This window comes from Moschus berezovskii, chromosome 23, assembly GCF_049115385.1.
Source record: "Moschus berezovskii isolate FMDL1 chromosome 23, NW_MosBer_1.0, whole genome shotgun sequence".
Classification (NCBI taxonomy): Eukaryota; Metazoa; Chordata; class Mammalia; order Artiodactyla; family Moschidae; genus Moschus; species Moschus berezovskii.
In genome coordinates, this window is record NC_142482.1 from 35,985,763 (window position 1) to 36,012,068 (window position 26,306).

General features: G+C 39.6%; 1 protein-coding gene across 3 annotated transcripts in view; it reads right to left on the reverse strand.

Moving 5' to 3' along the window:
* Positions 1 to 26,306, reverse strand: part of PKHD1 (PKHD1 ciliary IPT domain containing fibrocystin/polyductin) — a 448,361-nt gene that overhangs the window by 106,327 nt on the left and 315,728 nt on the right. For 2 of the 3 annotated variants that reach the window (XM_055406831.2, XM_088831515.1), the window contains exons 55-59: positions 16,811 to 16,965; positions 15,293 to 15,445; positions 9,560 to 10,438; positions 7,997 to 8,165; positions 6,262 to 6,419 (exon numbers count right to left, since the gene is read on the reverse strand). In XM_055406831.2, the coding sequence (XP_055262806.2) occupies positions 6,262 to 6,419; positions 7,997 to 8,165; positions 9,560 to 10,438; positions 15,293 to 15,445; positions 16,811 to 16,965 (1,514 nt within the window). Of the gene's footprint in view, positions 1 to 6,261; positions 6,420 to 7,996; positions 8,166 to 9,559; positions 10,439 to 15,292; positions 15,446 to 16,806; positions 16,966 to 26,306 lie in introns of all 3 variants that reach the window. The other variant, XM_088831516.1, reaches the window with a different exon arrangement.

A 26,306-nucleotide genomic window follows, 5' to 3' on the forward strand; every position in this document is an offset into this window, starting at 1 on the left:
AGCATAATGTGTGGCACATGGAATATGCCAGATAAATGGTAACTATTATTATTGTTAGTTGGATAATTGCTGGAATAATTACACAGTTTCAGTTTGCTTTGTTCTGCGTAGACAGAGCTTTGTGTGTGAGAAAAGTTGATAGAACTCAGAGAGCTTACACTGGACAATCTAGAGGAAGAATGAAGAAAACATCGAAGGAGGGTACTATGTACAGTACTGTACAGTGTTAAAAACATGGGTTCAGCCCTGAATCTTCTATTAAGTAGTCATACAACTTGGACAAGTTGCCTATGTCTCTACATCAGCTTCCACGTGGAAAAAAACGGAGTGGACAAAAATATCTCTTAGGGTAGATCCTGTCCATTCTACCCTAATAATGAGATCATTCATCCAAAACTCTTAGCAGAGAGTCAGAAACATACTCAAGTATTAGTTGCTAATGGTAGGGCTGAGGTACAAGAGCATCACAGGAAAAAGATGTTTAGGTTGAAGAAAGGAAAGGGAAATTGTTCCCATAGATCATAATACCTCTCTACAATACTTCACCCTTTACAAATCACACAGGAAAATCCTTCTGATTCAGTGTGGATTATGTCAAAATGCAATCAAATCTTGTGATGCCATTCACTGCCCCAGACAAGTCATGGAGGAAGCAGAGAGTAAGGTGGAAGAAAGGGGCTCTTTGGGTCTTACAAAGTGTCCCTGGAAGCTTTTTCCTACTCTACTCAGGATAAAAATCCCTGCCATCACATATCCCAAAGATTCTAATATTTTCTGAGACTCCACTGTGCCTTTATATTTTAATACCCTGACATCTGGAATCCTAAAAGTCTAATGTTTAACCATAAATATCTGCTGAGATTAAAGAGCTATATACCAAGTTTCAATCTTTGGGGCCTATAATTGCTTGGGAAAAGAGAATGGTATTTCCCCCTCTAGCTAGAAGAAAAAGACCTCGACAAGCACAGATACTGGCAGACAAATTTTCTAACAACCGTTTCCTCTCTCCGTTCTGTCCTCTCATTTTCTCCCTCCCTCTCCTTCTCCCATTTTATAATACCATCTTGCTGTCATTCCCAGGACAAATGGGAAAAAAGAGAAGCCTGGAAAGCTTAAAGAAAAGATATGTTTCAAGATCTAGCAACAAAGAAGTGAAAAAATGCTGGCTGCTCTCTGGCTGCAGCTGAGCACACGTCTCCACACTGAAACCTGAGTTTCCCCATTATTCAGTTAGAAACCACTTCATCACTCTATGAGCTGACAGTCAAATGCCAGCTTTATTTTCTTTTTTATCAACCTCATCTTTTATTTTTGATTTGAGGCTAGTCACTTTTAAGGTCTCCACAATGGTTTACAACTTTCTTTCTCAAAAAGTGTCGAAGAAGTAACATGATTTGAAAAATGTTTCTTACCCTTTCCTGGTAAAGAATGGGAAACTCTCACCTGGTGGATGTGGTTCAGAAGTCCTGTTCAGATCACAGTACTTTGCTGGGAATGATGTCAAGGAAAGTGTGGGAAAAGCTTATCATGAGTTTAGACTTTTAACATAATGATTCAATATAGAGTTTAAAAAATAAACTTAGCATTGAACCCATTTTTATCCAGTGATATATTGTGAAAGTGATACAACAATGAGGTCATTTAACTCACTTCAATATATTTGAAAAATAATATAATTTTTTTTAAATTGAATATATTCTTATTATACAAAGACTTAATTTAGACTATAAATACTTCTCTGTCTTCTTAGATAATGTTCTTTTCCCTTTCAGAAGTATATCCAGTGTGTAAATAAGCAAGTATGTTTATGTCTGCTGGTATTTGGCACAGAAAGCTACTTCTTGATTCTTCATGAGAAACTGAAACTGCCTGCTTTTTAAATTAAAAATATTGTCTTCTTAACATCCTGTCTATTTACTTCAAAGAGGGTATACAACTGTACAGTAGTGATTCTCAAACCTTAGCACAGAAGAATCACCTGGGGAGGGGTTCTGTGTGTGTGTGCGCATGTGTGTGTAGATGTGCATAAATGTGTGGTTTTGTGTGTTTATGTGCATGTGTGTGTTAAACATAAAGGCCTGATGGGGCTTCAAATATCTATCAATCCAAACTCCTCCCACATTCAAATGAATGTCTAATGTCCTGGATGATTCTGATTTTAAACCAACTTCAGAAGCCACTATGCCAAGCACGTCAACTTTACCTCCTAAATAGGAGGCAGGAGAACGAGGAGGACCAGAGCAAGAACGGGGTGGGATTTGTTTGTTTCAGTCTATTGGGAACCAACACATTAAAATGTAATGCAAATTATCCGACAAATTAGAATGCAAAATGAAAGCTCTAATTTTTGCTCATTAGATCCAACAGATGTACAATTACTGTCAAGTAGCTCTGTCTACATGTGACACTTCTGTCATTACCTCATTGTGGACCCACACAGTCTGTGGGCAGCACAGGATGATGGACCAGCCATGGAGTCCTGAATCTGTGGAGCCCTAACCCCAGCCTTCTAACTGCATGATCTGCTCCCAACCTCGCTCCCACCATGATCCATTCACTCCATAGCAGCTTGCATGATCTTTTCAGAGAGTGAATAAAATCCTTGTACCACCTCCATAAAAACCCTCCATGCTGCTGCTGCTGCTAAGTCGCGTCAGTCGTGTCCGACTCTGTGTGACCCCATAGACGGCAGCCCACCAGGCTCCGCCGTCCCTGGGATTCTCCAGGCAAGAACACTGGAGTGGGTTGCCATTTCCTTCTCCAAAGCGTGAAAGTGAAAAGTGAAAGTGAAGTCGCTCAGTCGTGTCCAACTCTCCGCGACCCCATGGACTGCAGCCCACCAGGCTCCTCCGTCCATGGGATTTCCCAGGCAAGAGTACTGGAGTGGGGTGCCATTGCCTTCTCCCAAAACCCTCCATACCATCTTACTAAATTAACTCTGGCCATATATACATATATGGGCCAGGCCCATTCTGGTATCAAAGCCCCTGCTCCGGCTGGTCCTTCTCCCTGGAAAGCTCCCCCCTCTGCTCAAAGCAGTGATTCCCTGCCCCTCATTCAGGCCTCACTGGAATTGTAACTCTAACAGCAGCTCCCTTACACAAACACAACACATGCCACACACACGCTTGAAACTACATCTCTAGCCCAAAATTCTGTTTTATTTTCTTCACATCTCTCATTACTCTTGGAATATTTTGATTTATTTGTTTATAGATATAGGTGTATAAAAAAGCAGAGGTATATAGATATATCTCCACTGGGACATAAGTTTGATGAAAGCAGAAATGTTATCTTATTCACAACTACAGTTCTCATCCTTAGAAAGGCACTAGTAGACTACGGATGCTCAAATGCATTTGCTGAATAAATTAAAATGGCAACTTCAGCACTCTGCATGCAAAAGGTGCTCAAGGAATGCTAGCTACCATTACAGCCCCTTTCTACTGTCTACATCATGGCTGAGAAACTGTAAAATACCATTGGAACCAAATCTCTAACTTCTTTCAGCCCACTCCTAATAACATCAGTAGCCCGTATGTACGAATTGGGCCGAGAGGTTTGTATACTGGGAAAGACAGGAAATGAGACAGAAGTCAGGGTAAAAAGTTCTAGTACCTGTCTAGTTCTACCTAAAGAAGTTATTCATTTCAAGCCTCTGTTTTTATAAATAATTTTAGATTTTCAGAGATCAAATGCCTCCATGTTCAAAAGAAATTCTTTCCAGAATAAAATGCAAATGGTTTTTAGAGGCTCTCCTGCTTGGGATTAACTGTCTTACACTCCGTTGCCATGTGTGTTTCAACACTGGCTGCACATGCAAACTTACAGATAAGTACAAAACAAAATTAACAGCTCCCTTTTCCCCTGGCTACACACCCTGCATTACACAGATAGCAAAACCCCCTGGCACAGTATTGCTCACAGCTGATCCACATGGATAATTTTTGCTCCCAACACCAGAGCATAAGACAGTATGTCGGGACCTGTGGATATTTGTCTGAATTTTTCATGTGAACTTCTATGTGCAAATAAAATCTGTATTTTTCAAATTAAAAATAAACCTCAAAGGCAATGGACTCCAAAGTGTTTGTTAATAAAATGGAAAAACGTCAAAGGGTGTGTTCAGCTCAATGCCATTTGGAATAAATAGACGAGCTAGTTCCAGCAGCCTCCATTTTCATCTTTTTGGACTGTTTCCACTGTTTTATAGATGATCACAGATTCTTGTTGTGAAGAGGAAAAATACAAAATACATTTTTTTACTCTATTAAAATTAAATTTGTCCTTCTATCCTCCACCAGATTGTGGACAAGAATTGGAAAGTAGCAAAAAAGAATGGTTTAAAAAATGAAAAAGGACTTGAATTAGAGAAGGAGGGATCTATTCCTATTTTGGAAGTCACAGAAAAACACTCCAATCCTGTTAATACCCAGAAGGCACCATTTACTGTGTGCTGTCTCCTTCATGGCAAGAAGATGCAGATTGTAGCACGGTAAACAGCGGATACTATTATAGGAACCCTGCAGTTGGAACCTACAGCATCTTCATTTAAAATGTTATAAAGCTTTAAAACATCAGGTGTTTAAGGTAGTCCATCCTACACACCTCCAATACACTTTCAGCCACTCACACACATGCTCAAACTTGTCCACACACTGATGGTAAGCAACATGTAATAATACCTACTGGAGTATAATATAATAATACCCATTGGAGTATCACCACTGAATCATGTTTCACAACCAAGAGAAGAGTAGTGAAAACTAAAATATACAGTTTTTCAGCCCCACATGGTAGGCAACCACCTAAGGATTTATTGAAAGAATGATGGTATCAATTATCGAGGTAGGGTCAACTAGGCAAGAAACAAGCTGTGGGTGGGGACAGAGTTCAAGAATTCCATTTGGGGCCATGTTGAGTCTGACATGCTAATTATACTTCCCAGATGTCAGCTGGATATAACAGACCACAGTTCATGGAGGAGTTTGGGATGGAGATATAAACTGGAGGTCATCAACATTAAATGGTACTTTCAACTCTGGACTTGGGGGCATAATAGGAAAAGAAGAGGTCTGAGGATGTCTTGAAATATTCGGAACTTCAAAAGAGAAAGCAAAAGTGAAAGTGTTAGTCGCTCAGTCATGTCCAACTTTTTGCGACCACACAGATGAGGCTCCTCTGTCCATGGGATTCTCCAGGCAAGAATACTGCAGTGGGTTGCCATTCCCTTCTCCAGGGGATCTTCCCCACCCAGACATCAAACCTGGGTGTCCCGTATCGCAGGTGGATCCTTTACCATCTGAGCCATCAGGGAAGCCCCGAAAGAGAAAGGGAGCCTAGAAAAGAAGTCTGAAAAGAATCAACCAATGAAGTGGGAATAAATCTGGGGAAGTTTTTTAGATTTATTTGCTGTAGTTTTCACCTGAATAAAAATGTAAACTCAAAGTCACATTGTTTGTGGAAGTAGAAAGATGATCTCTCCAGGGGTCCAGCAATCAAAACTGATAGCTGAATGGGCTTCAGTTGTAAAAGCAAGAAGAAGGGATTTGCTCACAGTCCCCCAAGGATAATTAGAAGATAGAGAAAGGGAAGGCAAAAAAAGAAAACATGCCATCTACTCTACCACCCTTTCCAGAATGAAAGCAGTTAGTTCTGATGGCAGAGAAAGATGGATTCAGAAGCCAGAAGACTGGCTTCCAAGGCAGACATTGTGAAATACTGCAGGCCCAGGTGACCAAGCTAGTGAGAGGACTGTTCTTTTCACCAGTACACAGGGGGGTGTCAGCAATCGCACCTTTGACATGGACCACAGGCAATCTCATGGAGGGCCAAACAGTGGTGTGGTGACAGCTGTTAAGCTATTAAGTGACAGCTGTTAAGCACCCAATATTCCTGGGCTTCCCTTGTGATTCAGCTGGTAAAGAATCCACCTGCAATGTGGGAAACCTGGGTTCAGTCCCTTGGTTGGGAAGATGCCCTGGAGAAGGGAAAGGCTCCCCTCTCCAGTATTTTGGCTGGAGAATTTCATGGACTGTATAATCCATGGGGTCACAAAGAGTCGGACACGACTGAGTGACTTTCACTTCACTTCGTTTCTGAGATAGAGGTGAGTTGGGCAGCTCATTGGCACAGACTCCAACTCTATAGCTCAGTTCTTTTTCAGTATATTTTGTTCCCCTGGACCACATAACCAAACCATCTCAGTTCTGTTCACACTCCCTCTGCTAGAGTTGTCAAGTTCTCATAGAACTAACTGACCTGTGTTGAAGAAGGATCCAGTCCATTCTGCTTCAGTTTTAGGAAATATAGAAACTGGTGGGGGCAGACCCAGGGCTCTCCCATCCAGATCCTTAAAGAGATATTTTCCAGGGCTTTCACAATCTGATTCAGAGCAGACCAGTGTTTCTAAATCTTTCCTGTGAATATCGATAGAAAGCAACTGTCTCATTTCCATGATAAGCAGCAAAAAGAAAACATACATTGATAGTGCTGACACTGTGAAAAATAAATTCAACAAAATTTTATTACTAATAATGTGTACATAGATAAGAAATAACATGATAGGAAAAGATATTGCACAGTTATTTGGTCAAGAAGAAAGACATTCTTATTAACCAAATATTCTGTATATCAAGTTATATAATCTTAACACAGATGACTAGCTTTCTAAAATGAAAGATACAATAAATTTGCTTCTAATATTTACTAAATATAACGTAATCATTGCTTTATGGAACTTTGGGGACTTGCAGTATTTTAAGATTATCATTATAAATATCAATTATACTTGTACTATATATAATGTAGGGGAAAAAAGATGTTTACATTCAACAAATATCTACTGAAAACCTAATATTTGTACATTGGGGAATACAATGGTGATAAAGATAGGCACCAGAATTCAGAGTCAAGCAGGGTATATAAACAAGTCATTGGCAATTATAACACTGAATTATAGAGAATCAATGCAATTTCCTCTGGGCTAATATTTTTAGGTACCATTAGTAATAATTAATTATTGTTTATTGCATGTCTACCATGTGTCAGGTATTAATAGAACAAAGAATCAAATACTAGTATCATTTAGCTTTATAACTATTTCATCCCATAGGTAAGACATGAACATAAGGAAGACTGGACAATAGAAAAAAAAATGACAGAATAACACAAACTGTATGCCTAATAATGTTGAGGTTCTAAAAATGTTTCAGGGAAATGCATCAAAAAGAAACTGGTGCTGGACCAAACACACAAACTTTCTAATTAAGGTGGGATTTCCTGATTCCTTTATTACAACTAAAGTTCCCCCAGTGTTATAGGAGAAATAAAGTAATCCGTTCTCCCTCCTTCTGACTTTCCCACTCCCTCTTATGCAAAGAAAAAAAACAATTCCTTGTCTAGTTTTCAAATTGATTTTTTAATGCAACTCTAAGATCATTTGTTCATGAATAGTAGTAGTTAGGCCTGGTCTGAGTATAAATATGAGTCATATCATTCATTTTAGGGATTCCTGACAGCAGCCATGGTCTCCTTCCACACAAGTCCCTGCACAAGGGCTCTCAAGCCTCCTTCTGAAGACTGGTGATGCTGTACTCCACAGAAGATTCAAGAATTAGGGTCAATTTTTTCCATTGATTCTGAAAACATCCCAGAGAAGTATCTCTAACAAAGATTTAAAAAATTAATATCAATAAAACTTGCAATTCATTACTTCTGCATTTGTGTCTGTCAGAGGACACAGCAGGCATATCCCCGATTCAAGGGAGTGAGAAACAGTCTCTGCTTAGTGACAGAGATTGCAAAAATCATATCTCAAAGGCATGGATATAAGAGGGGAAAGAATTGGGGCTAATGAATCCAGTGTATCTTTCTAGAAAGGCTTATCTCTAATCTCATTGATGATTTTATCCTTGTTTAAAAAACATATTCAGGTACTTGGAGAATTACCAAATCCTTCATAAATATGGCTTACTACAAATACCAAAACTGGTACCTGGTTTGTAAAGGAGGAAAGTAGAACTTGTTTTTATCTTTGATCTTTAGCATACTGGTCCTCTCTGCCATTATTGGAGGCACAATTCCAGTGTTCTCTGCATTGGGCAGAATGCAAACATCTAGATCATCACTATAGCAACTCTTCACAAAACTCGAAAAGGTCACATCTGAAAAAAAAATGTTTATAAAGTATTAATATTATAACATTATATCATGTAAATAACCAGCCACAAGTACAGACTACATAACTAAATATTCATAGACTAATGTCCGGGAGTAAGTTTAAGTTACTGCCCAGCATAGTTCCAGGAGTTTACATAAATCTTGACTTAAAATACCCTTAATTCTTGAAGGCATGGACACTGTATGCAAAATAGAAGAGCATTCCAACACACTGACATCTTACAAGCAATTCTTTCCATAAAAGTTTTGGTCAAAATTGAATGGGGAGTGAATACAATAGTACAAAAGAGATCTGAGAGAGATTTTCTGCATAGATTGTAGTATAACCCAATTTAATCCTGGCTGCCCCACCAGATTCTTAACAACCTCACTAAGGCACAACCTCCCTGTATCAATTTCCTCCTCTGTGTGATAGGAAAAACAACACCAGGTATATGATCAAATTAAATATTTCCCTGTGAAAGCTCTTCAACATGTATACAGCGGTGACTTTTTTCCTATTTTCTATTATTGGGATATAATTGCTTTACAATTTTGTGTTAAGTCTCTGCTGTACAGTAAAGTAAATCAGCAATGTGTGTGTGTGTGTATATATATATATATGTATATTCCCAATCTTGGGCTTCCCTTGTAGCTCAGTTGGTAAAGAGTCTTCCTGCAATGCAGGAGCCCCAGGTTCAATCCCTGGGTCAGAAAGATCCTCAGAAGAAGGAAATGGCAATCCACTCCAGTATTCTTGCCTAGAGAATCCCATGGACAGAGGAGCCTGGCAGTCTACAGTCCATGGGGTCACAAGAGTAGGACATGACTTAGCAACTAAGCCAACTCCACACATATACCCTCCCTCTTGAACCTCACTCTCCCATCCCAGCCTTCAAGGTCATCACAGAGCATCAAGTTGAGCTCTCTGTGCTATACAGCAGGTTCCCACTATCTATTTTACACACAGGAGTGTATTTATGTCAAACCTAATCTCCCACTCTCCCCTCTCCGACCCTGTATTCACAAGTCCATTCTCTATATCTGCATCTCTATTCCTGCCCTGGAACTAGGTTCATCTGTACCATTTTTCTAGATTCCACATACATTTATTACTATACAATATTTTTCTCTTTTTTATTTACTTCACCCTGTATGGCAGACTCAAGGTTCATCTCTACAAATGACCCAATTTTGTTCCTCAATGAGCCACTCACTGTCATTATATTAATAAACCACCCCTGTGGTTATCAATGCCCAGTAGCTGATCAACTGGGCAGCAAGCACCAAACTATACTGTACCCTTTTGATGATACACTTTCAAGATGCTATTAAAGGTTCTATGGGTTCTATGTACAGATGTGTTAGACTACATTGCTTGGAAACCCAAAATTCTTACCTTGAAGTTTCATGATGCCTGAAATCAAATGGCCGTTCCTCACTTTGTGCCATGGCTCCTGAGGCCACCGATTTGGTTCTGAGGTGAATACCGGCCACAGAATACCCACTCGACCCCCTCTGGGATTGGAAGGAGCTCGATCGGGTGATGTCAAGTTGGCAGAATGTGGTTTAACTCTGTCTTGAATGCAGTCAAAAGATGAGCTAGTGGCCACAATGACTGAACTCCTAAGCACAATCTGTAGATTTCGGATATAACACTGTGGAGCGGAAGACACATAAACTGCTGCGAAAAGGCCAACAGTATTGTCTACCAGAGTGAGGTTCTCAATTTCCAAGCTGTTCTCCACTTGGAGCATAGCACCATAGTCAAAGTTCTTGAAAGCCAAGAAGCCAGAGATACCAGTGCAGTTGTCAAGTCCACTCCCCTTATAGAGATGAAGGCCATGAAGACTTGAGTGGGCCACGTTGTCAGACCAAAGAGACTCAGGAGAGGAACACCCGTGGCCCTGGATGTGAAAACCAAGTCTCTCAGATCCTGCCACAACGTTGCCATGGAGATGGGTGTTCTTTGCTTCGTTCACTTTGATTCCTGCCACCCAAACAGGAGACCATGTTGACTGTGTCATCAGAACTACAAGGTTATTAGAGAGAGAATAGTCCTGACCCTCCAGATCGATGCCATGGCCAGCAGTGCTAAACACCACATTGTCATTTAAAATGATCCCCTGACTGACAGCTGCATGGATGCCCCCACCGCAGCTTTGGTGCAGAGTAGAAGATATTATCCAGGATCCTGCTGACACATTAGTGAGTTCAATGGATGAATACAGCGGTGACCCAAAGTTCTGAATTTCCACATTGAAAAGTTGAAGGATACCTGCAAGCAAAATGCACATTAGCAGGTACTTGTTTTGTCCTCCCCTCAAGAGTCATAAGGATGGTCCATTGAATGGCATCAGGACATGCAGATTTTTCATTAAAATATAATAATTTAGTTTAAGCACAAGCACTATATTTTATGTCATCGAGTCTCACTAATAAAATCTGAATCATTAAAAAATATCACAATACTTCCTGAAAAGTTCCCTGTACATTCTTAAGAGTCTGGTCATAGGATGGAGAGGAAGATGACAGGAAGACAGGGGAAGGAGAGAGGCTTTGGGGATGGGCACAGCTAGTTTAAAGATTCTGGGTACCCGTCTTCAGGACTGGGTCAAGGAAGCAGCTAAGAATGAAGGGAATATGACTTCTGGCCACTCACCCCAAAGTCATACTTCTTTTCAGTAACCCCATGTGAAAAGGTCACAGCTTTACCCACAGAGATATTATATGAAAGAAAAAATGGCTAACTATATACAATATCTTAATCATTTTTAAAGAAGAGCATAAGTACAAAACTTCTGCTCAATAGATGTCCAGAAACATAACATTCTTCTTGATGAAGACATGATAAAGCCAATAATATATTTTTAAGTGACCTTGCTGCTACTAATACTAAGTCGTTTCAGTTGTGTCCGACTCTGTGCAACCCCATAGACGGCAGCCCACCAGGTTCGCCCATCCCTGGGATTCTCTAGGCAAGAACACTGGAGTGGGTTGCCATTTCCTTCTCCAATGCAGGAAAGTGAAAAGTGAAAATGAAGTCACTCAGTCATGCCTGACTCTTAGTAACCCCATGGGCTGCAGCCTACCAGGCTCCTCCGACCATGGGATTTTCCAGGCAAGAGTACTAGAGTGGGTTGCCATTGCCTTCTCTATTAAGTGACCTTAAAGACTCTGAATTTTCTTTTTCTGTATTGTTATCCTAGCCACATTATATTTCTTGTTTCCTTTTCACAATAAGAGGATTTTCTACATTTTTTTTTATGTCAGGGGAGGATAGTAAATTATTTAGTCTTATTGGGGATTTTATTGGTTCTGTTTTAAGCAGATATTGTTAAAATACAGCATAAAATATAGCCACTAGACAGATTTTAAAGTATAATGAACACGAATTTGTCAGTGTATAGACTCATGATAAAATAGATAATAACATGAATATGGGGGGAAATGAGGTGGATTAATAAACATAAAATCTAACTCTAATATAGCACTAATTATATACCAGACATATATGTATATGTGTGTGATATATATACTCTTAATTTTTGTAAAAATCCTATTACAGATGCAGTTATCTCCATTTTACAGACAAGAAATTGAGGCAGAGAAAGTTTAAGCAGCACACTAGGACTTGGATCCAGGCATATGGATGCAGAGGCTGTACCGTTAACCCCTATGGAGGCCCAGTGGAGAGTATGTGTGACATGGTAGAATAAAACAAACAGGTATGCACTGAGATTCCCATGACTGGAGAACAGCCCTGTGCTAAGAGAAGAGACATCACGTGTCCTTCGCTAGGTAGACCACAACTTTGACCCTCACTTCTTTTCTTTATTCTTCTTTTTTAAAGTTACTGCCCAAGGTAAACTATAAAGTTATTTCCCTCATTAAAAAGGAAGGGAGTTGTGGTGTTTTAGTATTTAAAGCACAGATGGTCCAGTCTTAATCCCCCACCTTCCTTACCCCCTTTTCACAGATGAGAAACCTGAACCCTTGCAAATCAATCTACTGAAAAACCAAACTACTGTAAGGACAAATGAAGTTTGTGTGTCTTTCTGAATGGTCAAACAGAATTCCACTATATCTAGATTTCTCAGAGGATGCTGGTTTCTCAGAGACACACTAGTTGATGGTATGGAAATATTCACAGAATGAGAAAACATTTACAAATTATTTGTCGGGTGATACCACGTTTCAATGTAATTTAAAGCAACCCTTGCTAGCAGCACATAGCTAAATAGTCATGGAACCTGCCTCTGAGAACTCTGGCACAAAGCACACCAATGCCAGCGTGTGTCCACATGTAAAAGCTTAGTTTACAGGCTGGGAAACAGTTCTAGAATCTCATTCAAGGCAATGTATCATTATTGTTTTACTTAGTGTCTTTTTTCCTGTCATCCTTGCACTGTTTTAATTCATGGTTTTAGACTGTATAAGACCTCTTTTCACTTGTGTGCATATTAATCAACAGCTGAAAACTAATCAATAGTAAATACTTAAAATATCTGAGCATTCAGATGGAGAATTAAACAATGATTTTGTTCACAACTGTTTTCTTATTTTTTCTTTATGTTTATCATAATTCTGAGCATAACTTGTTGGGTATTACTGGTCAGAAGGAAGGGAATGACAGAAGACCCTGATTTAAAACTGGGGATTGTTAAGCCCTGGCCTGCTTTTCTGCCCTGTAACCATTCAACACTGTAGCTGGCATCCTTGACCCCACACCTGTAGGTCTTACATCATCCAGGCTCTGGAATATGTTACAGAAAAGTGCAAGGGTTCTTAATACAATGTGGGGATCTGTACTGGATTCTGAAACAGAAAAAGGACCATAGTGGAAAAACATGTGGAATCTGGAATAATATCTTAAGTTCAGTTAACACTAATTCAGTAAGGTTAATTTGCTGGCTGTCAAAAACGTACCAGAGTTATATTAGATTTTCATGTTAGGGAAAACAGATTGAAAGGTATACAGGAACTCTTCATACCGTCTTTGCAACTTTTTTACAAACCTAAAGTGATTACAAAATTAAAAGCTTATTAACAGCTTCAGAATCAGGCTTAAATTTGAATGTTACCTTCCAAGCTGGATGACTTTTCTTACTGTTCATTTATTTAACTCACTCATATTTATTGAGGACCTCATACACAGCAGATATAATACCATACTAAGAAAACAGGGCTGAAAACCTCAGCCTTACCCTCAAGAAGTTCTAAAGCTCATAATGGAGTTTTATGAATTAGCAGGCAATTTTATTATAGACTCTGTTTCCTCATCTATAAAACCGAGGATAAAATGTCTCTCTCACTGGGATATTAGGATTCAATGAGATAAAATAGGCATGAAAACCAGAGTAGTTCCTAGTCTATAAGAAGCACTGCATTAAGATTCTCTGTCCCTTTCCTGGGGATGTTTTCGGAGCCCCAACCAGCAAGCCAGAGGCTCAGAACTGAGCCAGCGTTGAAGGTAGTGAGGGTCCAGCTCTGGTGCTCAGCAATAAGAACCAGCCTCCTGTCCTGCTCTCGCGATCAGGTTCTAGCCTGGCCTGCAGGTACTGTGTAAAGGGGCCCTGTCTTGCACTCCCTTCCTAATTCTCTGTCTTCACAAACTGCAGGGTAGATTTGTTTTTACATGACCACCACCATGACAAGGACTCGGACTCTGTCTAGCCTTCCAGAGCAGGGTTACTCCACCTCAACATAACTGACATTTTGGTCCAGGTTATCCTTTCTTGAGGGAGACTGTCTCACACATTGTAGACTGTTGAGCATCCACTACTAGATGCAGAAGCTCCACCAAAGTTGTGACAAGCAAAATGTCTCCAGATACTGTCAAATGTCCTCTAGCCAAGAAGGGAGATTTAGATCACTTCTGTTCAAAACTGATGGAGGGGACTTCCCTGGCAGTCCAGTGGTTAAGACCCATGCTTCCAATGTCTGGGCAGGAAGGGGAACAAGGGTTCAATCCATGGTCAGGGAACTAAGATCCTGCATACAGAGGAGCCTGGTGGGCTACAGTCCAAGGGGTCACAAAGAGTCAGACATGACTGAGAGCAACCAACACTTTCACTTTATACCCGACCATGTGGCCAAAAAAGAAAGAAAGAAACTGATGGAGCTAGTGCTTATGGAGAGAGAGCTTGTTCTATGAACCAGAAACCCTGAACTTTTGACTTAAGGTCCAAACACCATCCTTTATCATACTGGCCACCTGATGTGAAGAACTGACTCATTGGAAAAGACCCTGATGCTGGGAAAGATTGAAAGCAGGAGGAGTAGGGGACGACAGAGGATGAGATGGACATCACCGCCTCGATGGACATGAGTTTGAGCAAGCTCTGGTAGTTGGTGATGGAGAGGGAAGTCTGGCATGCTGCAGTCTGTGGGGTCACAAAGAGTCGGACATGACCAAGTGACTGAACTTAACTGAAAACAGATGTGCCCACAAAAATTGTTCCATGCTCAATATATATGGGAAGTGCTTAGATCCTTTACTCTAGGCCTTCTCAGAGCCTTAAGTAGAAAGTGACTTTCTAAGATGGAGCTTTATGTGACTAGGAAACAACACTGGAATCATTTTTAAGGAACCCAAGTTTCAGAAATAAGGTACCAATAAAATTATTTCACAACATTCCAGAAGAGCTAAAGCTTGAAGGAAATGAGAGAAATTGAACTGATCCCTAAAGCAGTCTAGAATATGGAAATCTTCTTATTTAAATTTACACTATTAATTTATAGCATGAGATGAGGTCTGCCATCAGATAAAGCATGCTACTGGGAAGAGTAATAAAAATTCAGGAAAGAGATAAAATTCAAGTGGTCATTAAATCATCTACAATTTCAAAGCAGAGGAAATTTCACATCTGCTGAAGATGGTTTTTCTTTATATATTTATTTTTTCTTTCTGAGGTAAAAATGTGCCTATGTGCTGATAGCTAGAATATTATTTTAACATCACACTGATAATTAAGCACAGATTAGGACTGAAAATTCATAGCTTCTCAGAGCATAAACGAGCATCTATTCCAAACATTTTGTTTTATAAATGAAAATTCCCACCATTGTAATTTCGGAGGGTCCCATAGCATCCAATTCATAGTGCTTATTAACTTAAATTTTCATTTACCTGAAAATTCTTCCACGCTGGACTTCCTGAAGGACCCCACAAGTAGTCTCCCTCTGCATGATGTATCACCCTGGATTTGTATGTTTCGGGTCAAAAGACCAACCTCAGCAGCCAAACGAATGTGTCGGCCACCCTCCATGACGTGGGCACTTCCTGGGGCAACAGGAAGGAAAAACGTTAAAAAACCTGTTTCGGAGATCGCCAGTTAGGGACTCGGCCAACCTGACAAACGAAAACACTCGTTTCCCCGCAGAAGTCCTCCCAACATTAAGGTTTGCTTTTCCTCGGGCGTTCTCCACAAATGTCAGCTGAGAAATGAAAAGCCCGTTCACTAGTCTCTCCTTGGGATCAGAGTGGGAGCCTCTGAACGCGAATTCATTTCTCCTCAGTCACGATGGGTCCTGGGACCGGGATGTCAGGGCAGACCGGTCCAATTAGTGGGGTCCCCAGCCCCCTTCCTTTAACTCGCCAGTGTGAGATTTCCGCGTTTAGTAGTGCACTGTTCCTGAACCTCTTTCTTCTGAGTGAGGAATCCCAGATCCACTGAGGCAGCGACAGATCCAAAGCAGCAGCGGCAGCGCCTCTCCTGGCAGGTCTGAAGCTCATCACCCTCAGAAGGAGCCTCCCCAGTCTCGCAACTTTGTTACTTCGTCCCCCTCCCCGCATTTGTATTGCACGTTTGCATATCACAGGCAGGGATTGATGACGAGTTTTCTTTTCCCTGCCTCTGTTTAGAAATAAAATCATCCTTAAAACTATGACTTGGAAAGCTTTAGATATGACCTGCTGAAAACATGTATTTCCCTGTCAAATATCAGAGACTGAAAAGATAACCCCTTATCGCTTTATTTCCCTGTTATATTACTTATTAGCTATATTTCCTGGGTTAAATGCATTTATTAGACTGAACCAGGAAACATGGTTATTTATTATTTATATGCAATGTATTTTAAGTGTATATAGTGTATTAAAATATTCAGTACTTTTTTTAAAAAAAAGAAAGAGGTATTTGACTTTATTTATTTATATATAATTTGGGGCAGCAGCGGTAGTCAGTACATAAAATGAACTTCATGTCAGAAAGGACACATTCCTAAGTATGGAAAAACTAAGGAGTCATTATTTACAATAACCACCACATTCTAAGTGGTTGTGTGATTCAATGTACCAGGAAATGAACTGGAAACTCATCTCCCATGAGGTTTATTCTGGCTTAGCCATGAAAATGCCTGGTGACCTTGAACAAGTTTCTTAACCCTTCTGCTTGCTTCTAGGCTTGCCATTATAAATAAAAAGTTTTAAAAAAATTCCCTCACATCAAAGTTTCTTTTTTTTTTAAATTAGGCAATAAAATTAATGAAGGGATGGAGATAAAGCCTTCTAGGATGAGCCTAGGGCAGCAGTAAAGTATTATCCATCCCCTCTGAACACCAGTTGGATCCAAGGTCCCCAGGCAGGTTGCTGAGCACGTTTTTCTTGGCTCATTCACTTCCCTTAAGTAACAAACCAAAGACTTACCGATGTGTCGGTGTCTGAGCCGTTCATGGATCCTAATATGGTAGCCCCTGACTTCTTTCACAGTGAGGACCTCTGCTTCGTGAGGCTCATATGAAGAGGAGCTGAGGACAATCTTGTCATGGGGTCGCCAATCCACTGTGTCCTCTACTATAATTCTGTAACAGCATAAAGATAGTATCAAGTACACTGGCAGTGCAACTCAGATATGATCTACTCATTCCAGGGAGAAAAGGAAATCTGCTGCAACCGGCAATTCCCACCAGGGAGAGTAAAGGAGAAACATCAAGTCAAGACGGAGAAAAAAAGACTTTTGCAAAACATTAATGCTAATGGAGTTCATCTTCTGGCTTACCTATATGCAATACAGGGATAGCCAAGGTATTCTGTGGCCATGAAGCACCAGACAAAAGAACAAGAAAGGGTAAAATTTTGAGAGTTTAGTGATGCCCTCTCCATATGGTTTCCTAAAATGGAAGTCTACTTCCTTGATTGGGAAACAGTTCGAATAATAAAGGTATTTCAAAAGGGATCTTTCTCACATTTTCTGAAGACTTCTAATACCATTTTCAGACAATTTCTCATCACACATTTAAGGCTCATACCTTCGTGGTCAAGCAAATACAGTGTGAATCCTAGAGGTTCCACTTAGTAGCTATCGGATGTTGAGAGGTCACACAACTCTTCTGAGTTTCATATCTTCATTTGAAAAGTGACGCTATTTGGAGTTTTCCTCTCCTATCCCCCTGTTATTGCAGGGACAAAGGTATGCATTTCTTGAAGGTGCTATGTTCCAAGCATTGTGTTTTCATCACAATATGCGATGAGAGTTTTGTTAATTTTTGTTTTTTCTTAACTACCATTTAATAAGGTTTTTGTTCAGTCATTTGCTGCTGCCTATCTTTCCCTAGTAAATATATCTGCTTTATCCTCCAGTTACAGTCATTACCAACTTCAACAGCGTAAGTTTATATTAATCGCCTGGCTCTTTTGCTAATGTTCACACTTTAGCAAGCGTTGACAATAGTGTCTCCTCTACCAGTAAAGTTTCATCCGGGGAACGGGTCCATGTGAAGGCCTTTCAATCAAGAAACATACACTGTCTGAGCAACAGTATATGCCACACACTATACTAGGTGCTACAGACATAATGGTGAATGAAACAGATGACATTTACATTTAAAAATGACAACTTAGATTGTGACTAGAAGACATTTTTTGTTTAGTAAACAGCCTTGACTAGTAGATTTTGACTAGCAGACACTAGTCTACTGTGTGAATAGAGAATTCACAGATGATTCGTATATAATATTAGCACCCCAAAAAAAAGTTATAGGGGGTCATTTGTGGGCCAATGGTGTAAATTTTTTATTAACCAAAGATTGTAATTAATTTAAATCTATGTGATGTGCCTGAGGTTAAAGAGAAGAAAAGAGACTGAAAAAGTCAGAGAAAAGACTACTGTCAGTTATACAATTTTAATTAAAGAATTTAGACATGCTTTGCTGATTTGCTATGACATCCTAGAAAACTCACAGTTACAAAATAATAAAACCCTTAGCCTTTAAAGGCAAGGAAACCAAGATTCAGAAAGAATAAATAACAAAACTCAAGATTAGATAACTCAATGAAGTCAGAGGTTGAGTTAAGCCTCAGTCTCCTAATCAAATTCAAGTTCTTTCCATAAATGACATCATCCTGTTTGATTCTTAGCTCTTCACGTATAATAAAAAGCAAAACTCCTACATTCCATAATGACTATATTATGATAATGCACAAATTTATGAGATCTGTAACTCAAATGTAGATTATCATGTATGTACATGCTCAGTCATGTCCAACTCTTTGCAACCCCATGGACTGTAGCCAGTCAGGCTCTTCTGTCCGTGGAATTATCGTGGCAAGAATACTGGAATGGATTGCCATTTCCTTCTCCAAGGGATCGTCCCAACACAGGCATCGAACTCCAGTTTCCTGCATCACCTGAATTAGCAGGTGGATTCTTTACTGAGCCACCTGAGAAGCCCACAGTGCATTATTACATAGTCATTAAAAAGCACATTGTAGCAGAACTCTCAATTACAGTATTTATTATGTATTGGAGAAGGCAATGGCAAGCCACTCAAGTACTCTTGCCTGGAAAATCCCATGGACGGAGGAACCTGGTGGGCTACAGTCCATGGGGTCGCTACGAGTCGGACAAGACTGAGCGACTTCACTTTCACTTTTCACTTTCACACATTGGAGAAGGAAATGGCAACCCATTCCAGTGTTCTTGCCTGGAGAATCCCAGGGATGGCGGAGCCTGGTGGGCTGCCATCTATGGGGTCGCACAGAGTCGGACACGACTGAGGCGACTTAGCAGCAGCAGAAGCATTATGTATTGACTGAAAAAAGGATATAAAATAATATGTCGCATTTATTTTTAATAAAAGTAATGCATGCACAGAAAACAGAAAATAGGAAAGATGTACACTAAAAATGTCACCTCGCCAATGGTAGGTGAGTTTGTTAGTCATTTTCACTTAAATCTAAATTTTCTAACTTACCAGGTAGTATATTGAAGAAAAATTTACTTCTTAAAAAGAAAATCAGGTGATGAATCTAAAGTCACACCAAAGCCAATTAGGAGTATAACTGAAATCGATCCTTTCCTTCATGGCCAGTATTATTGGGATAATCTTTTTATTTTTGTTTATATTGTTGAATAGAGCTTTTCAGACGTAGGTCATGACAATGTTCAGGAAAGTTCCTTGTGAAAAATGAGAATTAAAACTCATTCCCTAGGGAGCACAGGAGATTTATAAGGCTGTAAATTCTTCTGTGTGATACTTTAAGGATGGATACATGCCATTATACATTTGTTGAAGCCCACAGAGCAACACAAAGTATGAACCATAATGTAAACTAAGAAATAATTAGAGCCTTATCCCTCAACTCCCTTATATAAGTCTTCTGCTCCAACCTGATGAACCTGCTCACTCTGCCAAGAAATAGATAATGTGTTTCTCACTTATCAATTAAAATATCATCTCCTGTATTCTGCTCTTCAGTCTTAAAAATTTACTGAAGCTCCTTTGCCTTCAAGAAGTCATCCCATGGGAATCTTCTCCACTGAACACCCAGTCCCATTTCTGTTCATCATTTTGACAAAACAGATACCACTGCTTTGTAAATGATTTTGTACTGTCTTCTGTTGCTACTCAACTTTGACGTTGTGTGTGTACTAAGTCACTTCAGTCATGTCCAACTCTTTGTGACCCTATGGACTGTAGCCCGCTAGGCTCCTCTGTCCATGGGAATTCTTCAGGTAAGAATAGTAGAGTGGGTTGCCATTTCCTACTCCAGGGGATCTTCCCAACCCAGCAATGAAACCCGCCTCACTTATGTCTTCTGCATTGGCAGGCAGGTTCTTTACCACTAGTGCCACTTGATAGTTAATATTCAAGAAAATAGGACTATCCAGCTATGTAAAGCCCAGAGCTCCTCACAATTTTCTAGGCAAAGAGAAAAGGAATTACTGAAATTATTATTCCAAACTTTACAATAAAAATATAAATGAACTTAACTTTTGTCACGATGGCTTCCAAAACCTTACAGATCTATGAACAATTCTCTCTCCTGTATACTACTGAAATTTTGAGATTCTGTATCTCTTAAGAAAATATACAAATGGCAAGGGAGTATGGCTCCTTCTCTGTCTACACAGCAATAGTGGTAAATTCAGGGAAAATTTTGGTTCCAGTATTAATAGCCAATTAATGGCCTATTAATGGCAATGACACCTCCTCCCTCACCCCACCCCACCCCAGGTGTCATTGCCATTAATAGCCTAGAAAGTTCTGCTAGTCAAGTATCAATATTCCTCACATTCCTTCAATTCAAAGATTCACTCTTCCTACTTGAAGGAAGACCCATCAACCATTTCAAGAAATCCTAGCTTAAGGATTTGAATCCCAGCTCGATTTCATGTGTCTGATTAATACTAATAAGAATCTTATAGCTACAGGGGAGAGGGGAGATTTGCTCATTTTTCTGAGCAAAACACATCAAAAATAATAAACAAACCAAAAAATAAAAAGTTGTTTGCAACATAATTGGCTCTAAATGGAAACCATATGAGAAGAGAGAGGAAACTGAATAATCACTGCAAAAGTCTCCTGAAAGATAACTTTTCAAAAGTATAAACAGAATATAGCAGCTTCCTTTATTTTTGCATTAAATTTTACCTAGTTTAGAGAAAAATGCAATACTTTTGGTCAAAAGGACATAATTACAAAGAATGAAACAAATATACTCAAATTTGATTTAAAAGTTTTTGCCACCAAGTAGAAAGTATTCATCGGAGAAGGCAATGGCAAGTCACTGCAGTACTCTTGCCTAGAAAATCGCATGGACAGAGGCGCCTGGTGGGCTACAGTCCATGGGGTCGCTACCAGTTGGACACGACTGAGAGACTTCACTTTCACTTTTCACTTTCACACATTGGAGAAGGAAATGGCAACCCACTCCAGTGTTCTTGCCTGGAGAATCCCAGGGACGGCGGAGCCTGGTCGGCTGCCGTCTATGGGGTCACACAGAGTAGGACACGACTGAAGCAAGTTAGCAGCAGCAGCAGTAGCAGAAAGCATTCATATAGAAATACCTATAACTTAAATGAATTTAATTAAACTTTAGGGAGATCTTAATGACAACAGATGCACTTGACCATAGGTTCAGAGTGTTGGATGTCAAAATGTTCTTCCCTGAGGAATTAGAGTGGCCATAGAATTCTGATCTTTAGTAATAATGAGGCTTTTTTTTCTTTTTAACTCCTGTTTAAACTTTCTTTTGTCAATTGCCATTGAAATTTGCCGAGGACCCTCAGACTCCAATGAACTATGTGAGGTGTTTAAAGAAACTGAATCCTGTAATGGTACTGATGGTGATGGTGATAATATGAATGGTCTTTGGTGTCAACTGTTGTCCACCATCCCATGCCATGCTTAGTCGTGTCCAACTCTTTGAGGCCCTTTGGATTGTAGCCCATCAGGGTCCTCTTTCCATGGGATTATTATAGGCAAGAATACTGGAATGTGTTGCCATTTTCCTCCTCCAGTTGATCTTCCCAATCCAGGGATTGAGCCCATGTCTCCTGTGTCTTCTGCATTGCAGGTGGAGTCTTTACCCCTGAGCCATAGAGAAAGCCCTCAACTATTTGTCTACCTGATCTATTTTCTCCTTTGTTCCAGAAAATACATCGCATCTCTTCTGAAACCTGATCTCCTCGTTCACCGCACTAAGTGGTCCTAGTGAGAGCTGCAAACCTTTTGCCAAAGGGTGGGCAAGGGTTTCAACCTGCCTTCATTAGTTAAAATCCTTTCCCTTTTCCAGCTTTATAAGGTATAATCAAAAAATAAAGTTGTAGTGCTTCCCTTGTGGCTCAGCTGGTAAAGAATTCGCCTGCAATGAGGAAGACTTGGGTTTTATCCCTGGGTTGAGAAGATCTCCTGGAGAAGGGAATGGCGACCCACTCCAATATTGTGGCCTGGAGAATTCCATGGACTGTATAGTCCATGGGGTCACAAAGAGTCAGACACAACTGAGCAACTTTCACTCACTCACTCAAGATATTTAAAGCATATAATAAGCTGATTTGATATGATATACATGTATGGCTGTGAGAGTTGGACTGTGAAGAAAGCTGAGCACTGAAGAATTGATGCTTTTGAACTGTGGTGCTGGAGAAGACTTTTGAGAGTCCCTTGGACTGCAAGGAGATCCAACCAGTCCATTCTAAAGGAGATCAGTCCTGGGTGTTCATTGGAAGGACTGATGCTGAAGCTGAAACTCCAATACTTTGGCCACCTCATGTGAAGAGTTGACTCACTGGAAAAGACCCTGATGCTGAGGGGATTGGGGCGCAGGAGGTGAAGGGGACAACAGAGGATGAGACGGCTGGATGGCATCACCAACTCGATGGACATGAGTTTGGGTAAACTCCGGGACTTGGTGATGGACAGGGAGGCCTGGCGTGTTGCAATTCATGGGGTCGCAAAGAGTCGGTCACGACTGAGCAACTGAACTGAACTGAACATACATATTATGAAAAGATTCCCCCACTGAGCTAATTAATATGTCAGTCACCTTACACATTCACCCTTTTTCGTTATTGTTTGGTGAGAACACTCGAGTTATACTCTTTTAGCAAGTCATACAGTACAGTGCTAGCAACTGTAGTCTCCTGGACTTTTGAATTGTAAGGAAGGAGAAAGAGGGATTTTCTCTCTAATGGTAAAGCTGAGAAAAGCCAACGGTTTCAGGGTTCAGTTGCACCCTATAGAATGTGGAAGTTCTTCAGCAGGAACAAGTGAGACTGAAACAGAGAAACAGGAGAGGTGGAGGGACGGCCCGATGCAATTTCCCAAGTGGATTCAGAAGGGTTGCTTCTATTGTTACTTTCCATTGAAAGAATCCTGGTTACTGTCATAACTACCACGACGTGAGGCTGACTTGGTGCCGGAAACTGGCCTAAGTGCTTTATACACATTGACTCACTTAATCCTTATAACTACTCTATTAACCAAGTATTATTTTTTTCCTATTATAGAAAAAGAAATTGAGACTCAAAGAAAGTACTTTACCTGAAATTACACTTTTACTTAATTGCATAATTAAAAGTATTTTAATTTGCTGTCCTCAATGTTCAAGCTCATTTTCATTGTAGAAATCTATGTCCCTCCTCCCTTCCTAACTCATATATCTTTTCCAAGCATGGAGACAATAGCCAGTTTGAGATTAGGACCCACTAGCTCATTGGACCAAAAGGAACCATCTTCTTTTGGATGCAACAATGTGATCCTGAACTCCTGCTAATAAATGAAGAAAGCCACAATCTCTATGTTCTAATATTTGAATTAAGTTGTTATAGTATAATCATGAGGCCTGATTAATGAGCACAAAAATAATCATAGTAATTTTTGAATTTAAATTCAATATTCTAATTTATTAGACAAGATGCCGTTGAGTCAACAGACTCCATAAGTTCTGACTTCCAGAAAAGATACATCAGTCCAGTGTAGCACACACTTATTAGAACTCATTATTAATTTCTGTCATGTGCTAGATGCTAAATAATACACCAAATCAATAAAAAAAAAAACCTAAACAAACTATTTTCCTCTCCTGTAGAACACTACTTGGAGAAACAGGACATACATACCTGAAGCAGCTTAGTATCAATCACTAAGGAACATATTTTTATTAAAATTGTAAATCATAGAATCACATGGTCTATTGATTCAAATGGTAGAAAATCAGTGTGTGCTGGAGGGGAGACTGAATGTCCTGTGGGAGGTGTGATAGAATCTTTAAAGATCCATAGGAAGTGGAAAGGTAAAGTAGAGATGGCAAGGGCACTTCTGACCTTCTAATTGCATTTATCAAATATTTAGGAAGCCAGTACAGAAGCTGTTGCAGAAAGCCACATGGAAGTGCCAAAGTGAGAGTGTAGCAGGAGACACAATAAACATTCCAGACGAAGTGTATCCATAGAGCAGCCACTGTGATAAATAATGTAGAAGTTCCCTTAAAAACTAAAAATAGAGTTACCCTATGATCCAGCAATCCCAACCCCCGCCATAGATCCAGAAAAGGCAAAAGTTCTAATTTGAAAAGATACATACACCGTAATGTTCATAGCAGCACTATTTATAATAGTAAAGACATGGAAACAACCCAAGTGCCAAATAACAGATGAAAAGATAAAGAAGACATGGTATATATACACAATAGAATATTAATCAACTACAAAATAAAGTGTAGTCAAAGCTATGGTTTTTCCAGTGGTCATGTATGGATGTGAGAGTTGGACTGTGAAGAAAGCTGATCACCGAAGAATTGATGTTTTTGAACTGTGGTGCTGGAGAAGACTCTTGAGAGTCCCTTGGACTGCAAGGAGATCCAACCAGTCCATTCTAAAAGAGATCAATCCTGGGTGTTCATTGGAAGGACTGATGCTAAAGCTGAAACTCCAATACTTTGGCCACCTCATGCAACGAGTTGACTCACTGGAAAAGACTGATGCTGGGAGGGATTGGGGGCGGGAGGAGAAGGGGACGACAGAGAATGAGATGGCTGGATGGTATCACCGACTCGATGGACATGAGTTTGAGTGAACTCCAGGAGTTGGTGATGGACAGGGAGGCCTGCCGTGCTGTGATTCATGGGGTCGCAAAGAGTCGGTCATGACTGAGCAACTGAACTGAACTGATAAAATAAAGAATGAAATAGTGCCATTTGCAGCAACATGGGTGGACCTAGAAATCATCATACTAAGTGATATAAGTCAGACAGGGAAAGACAGTATTATTATGGTATCACTTGTATGTGTAACTCAAAATAATACAAATGAACTTATTTATGAAAGAGAAACAGACAGACATAGAAAATAAAGTTATGGGTACCAAAAGGGATGGAGGTGTGGGATAAATTGGCAATATGGGAGTAACAGATGCACACTACCATACATAAAAGAAACAACAAGGGTTTACTCTATAGGACAGGGAACTACATTCAATATCTTATAATAAACTATAAAGAAAAGGAATATTAGAAAGACATATTAAATTGGCTTTTAATAGAAGGAAGATTGTAGATCAGTATTAACTGAGGTCTGTAGTTCAGTTAATACTGTACTAATATCAACTTGTTGAATTTTATAGTCTGTGGTTATGTAACATATCATCAAGGAAAGCTGAATCAAGGGTACATGGGAATTCTACTATTTTTGCAACTTCTTGTGAGTCTTAAATTATTTCACATATTTTTAAAAGGTTAAAAAAAAGAAATCCATAAAATGAATGCACTGTGATAGCCATATATCATTATATATAAACCTATTAAAGTACTCCTTCTCAGGACTGATACTAAATAATTTTGTTTTTAATATGATTATGGTTTTAGTATTTGTAGTATGTAGAACACAAAAATTGGAATCAGACAAGCTATGGTAAAAAAACAACCTCAGAAACTATAGCTTTCTGACCTTGGAAATTTTACTTACCTTCTCCAGCCTCAGTTTTTATATCTATAAAGTGCAGACAGTAACATCTAACTTGTAGCACTGAGAGATTTAAGTTAGATAATGTATATACAATGTTTGGTAGATGTCTGACACAGAATGAGCCTAGATGATAAGAACTCAGTAAGTGGCAGCTAGTTAATTACTATCGATAGTTTTAATTAATAAAATTGAGTTTCTTTCAGAGTAGCCTGTAACTTGATTCTGAATGAGGTTTTTAACACATTCTTATAAGAAAAATCCATTCATATGGCTCCTGACAAATTCCAACTTGCTAACCTGTTAACAATCAAAGATTCTTATTGATTCCTGTTAGAAATGCCTCCCTGACAAATTCTTTTGAGCATCAGAAACACACTTCAAACTCAACGTGATCAAATCTGAACTTAATCTTTTCCAACAAATTTAGTCCTCCACTAGTGAATGGTGCTGCCATCC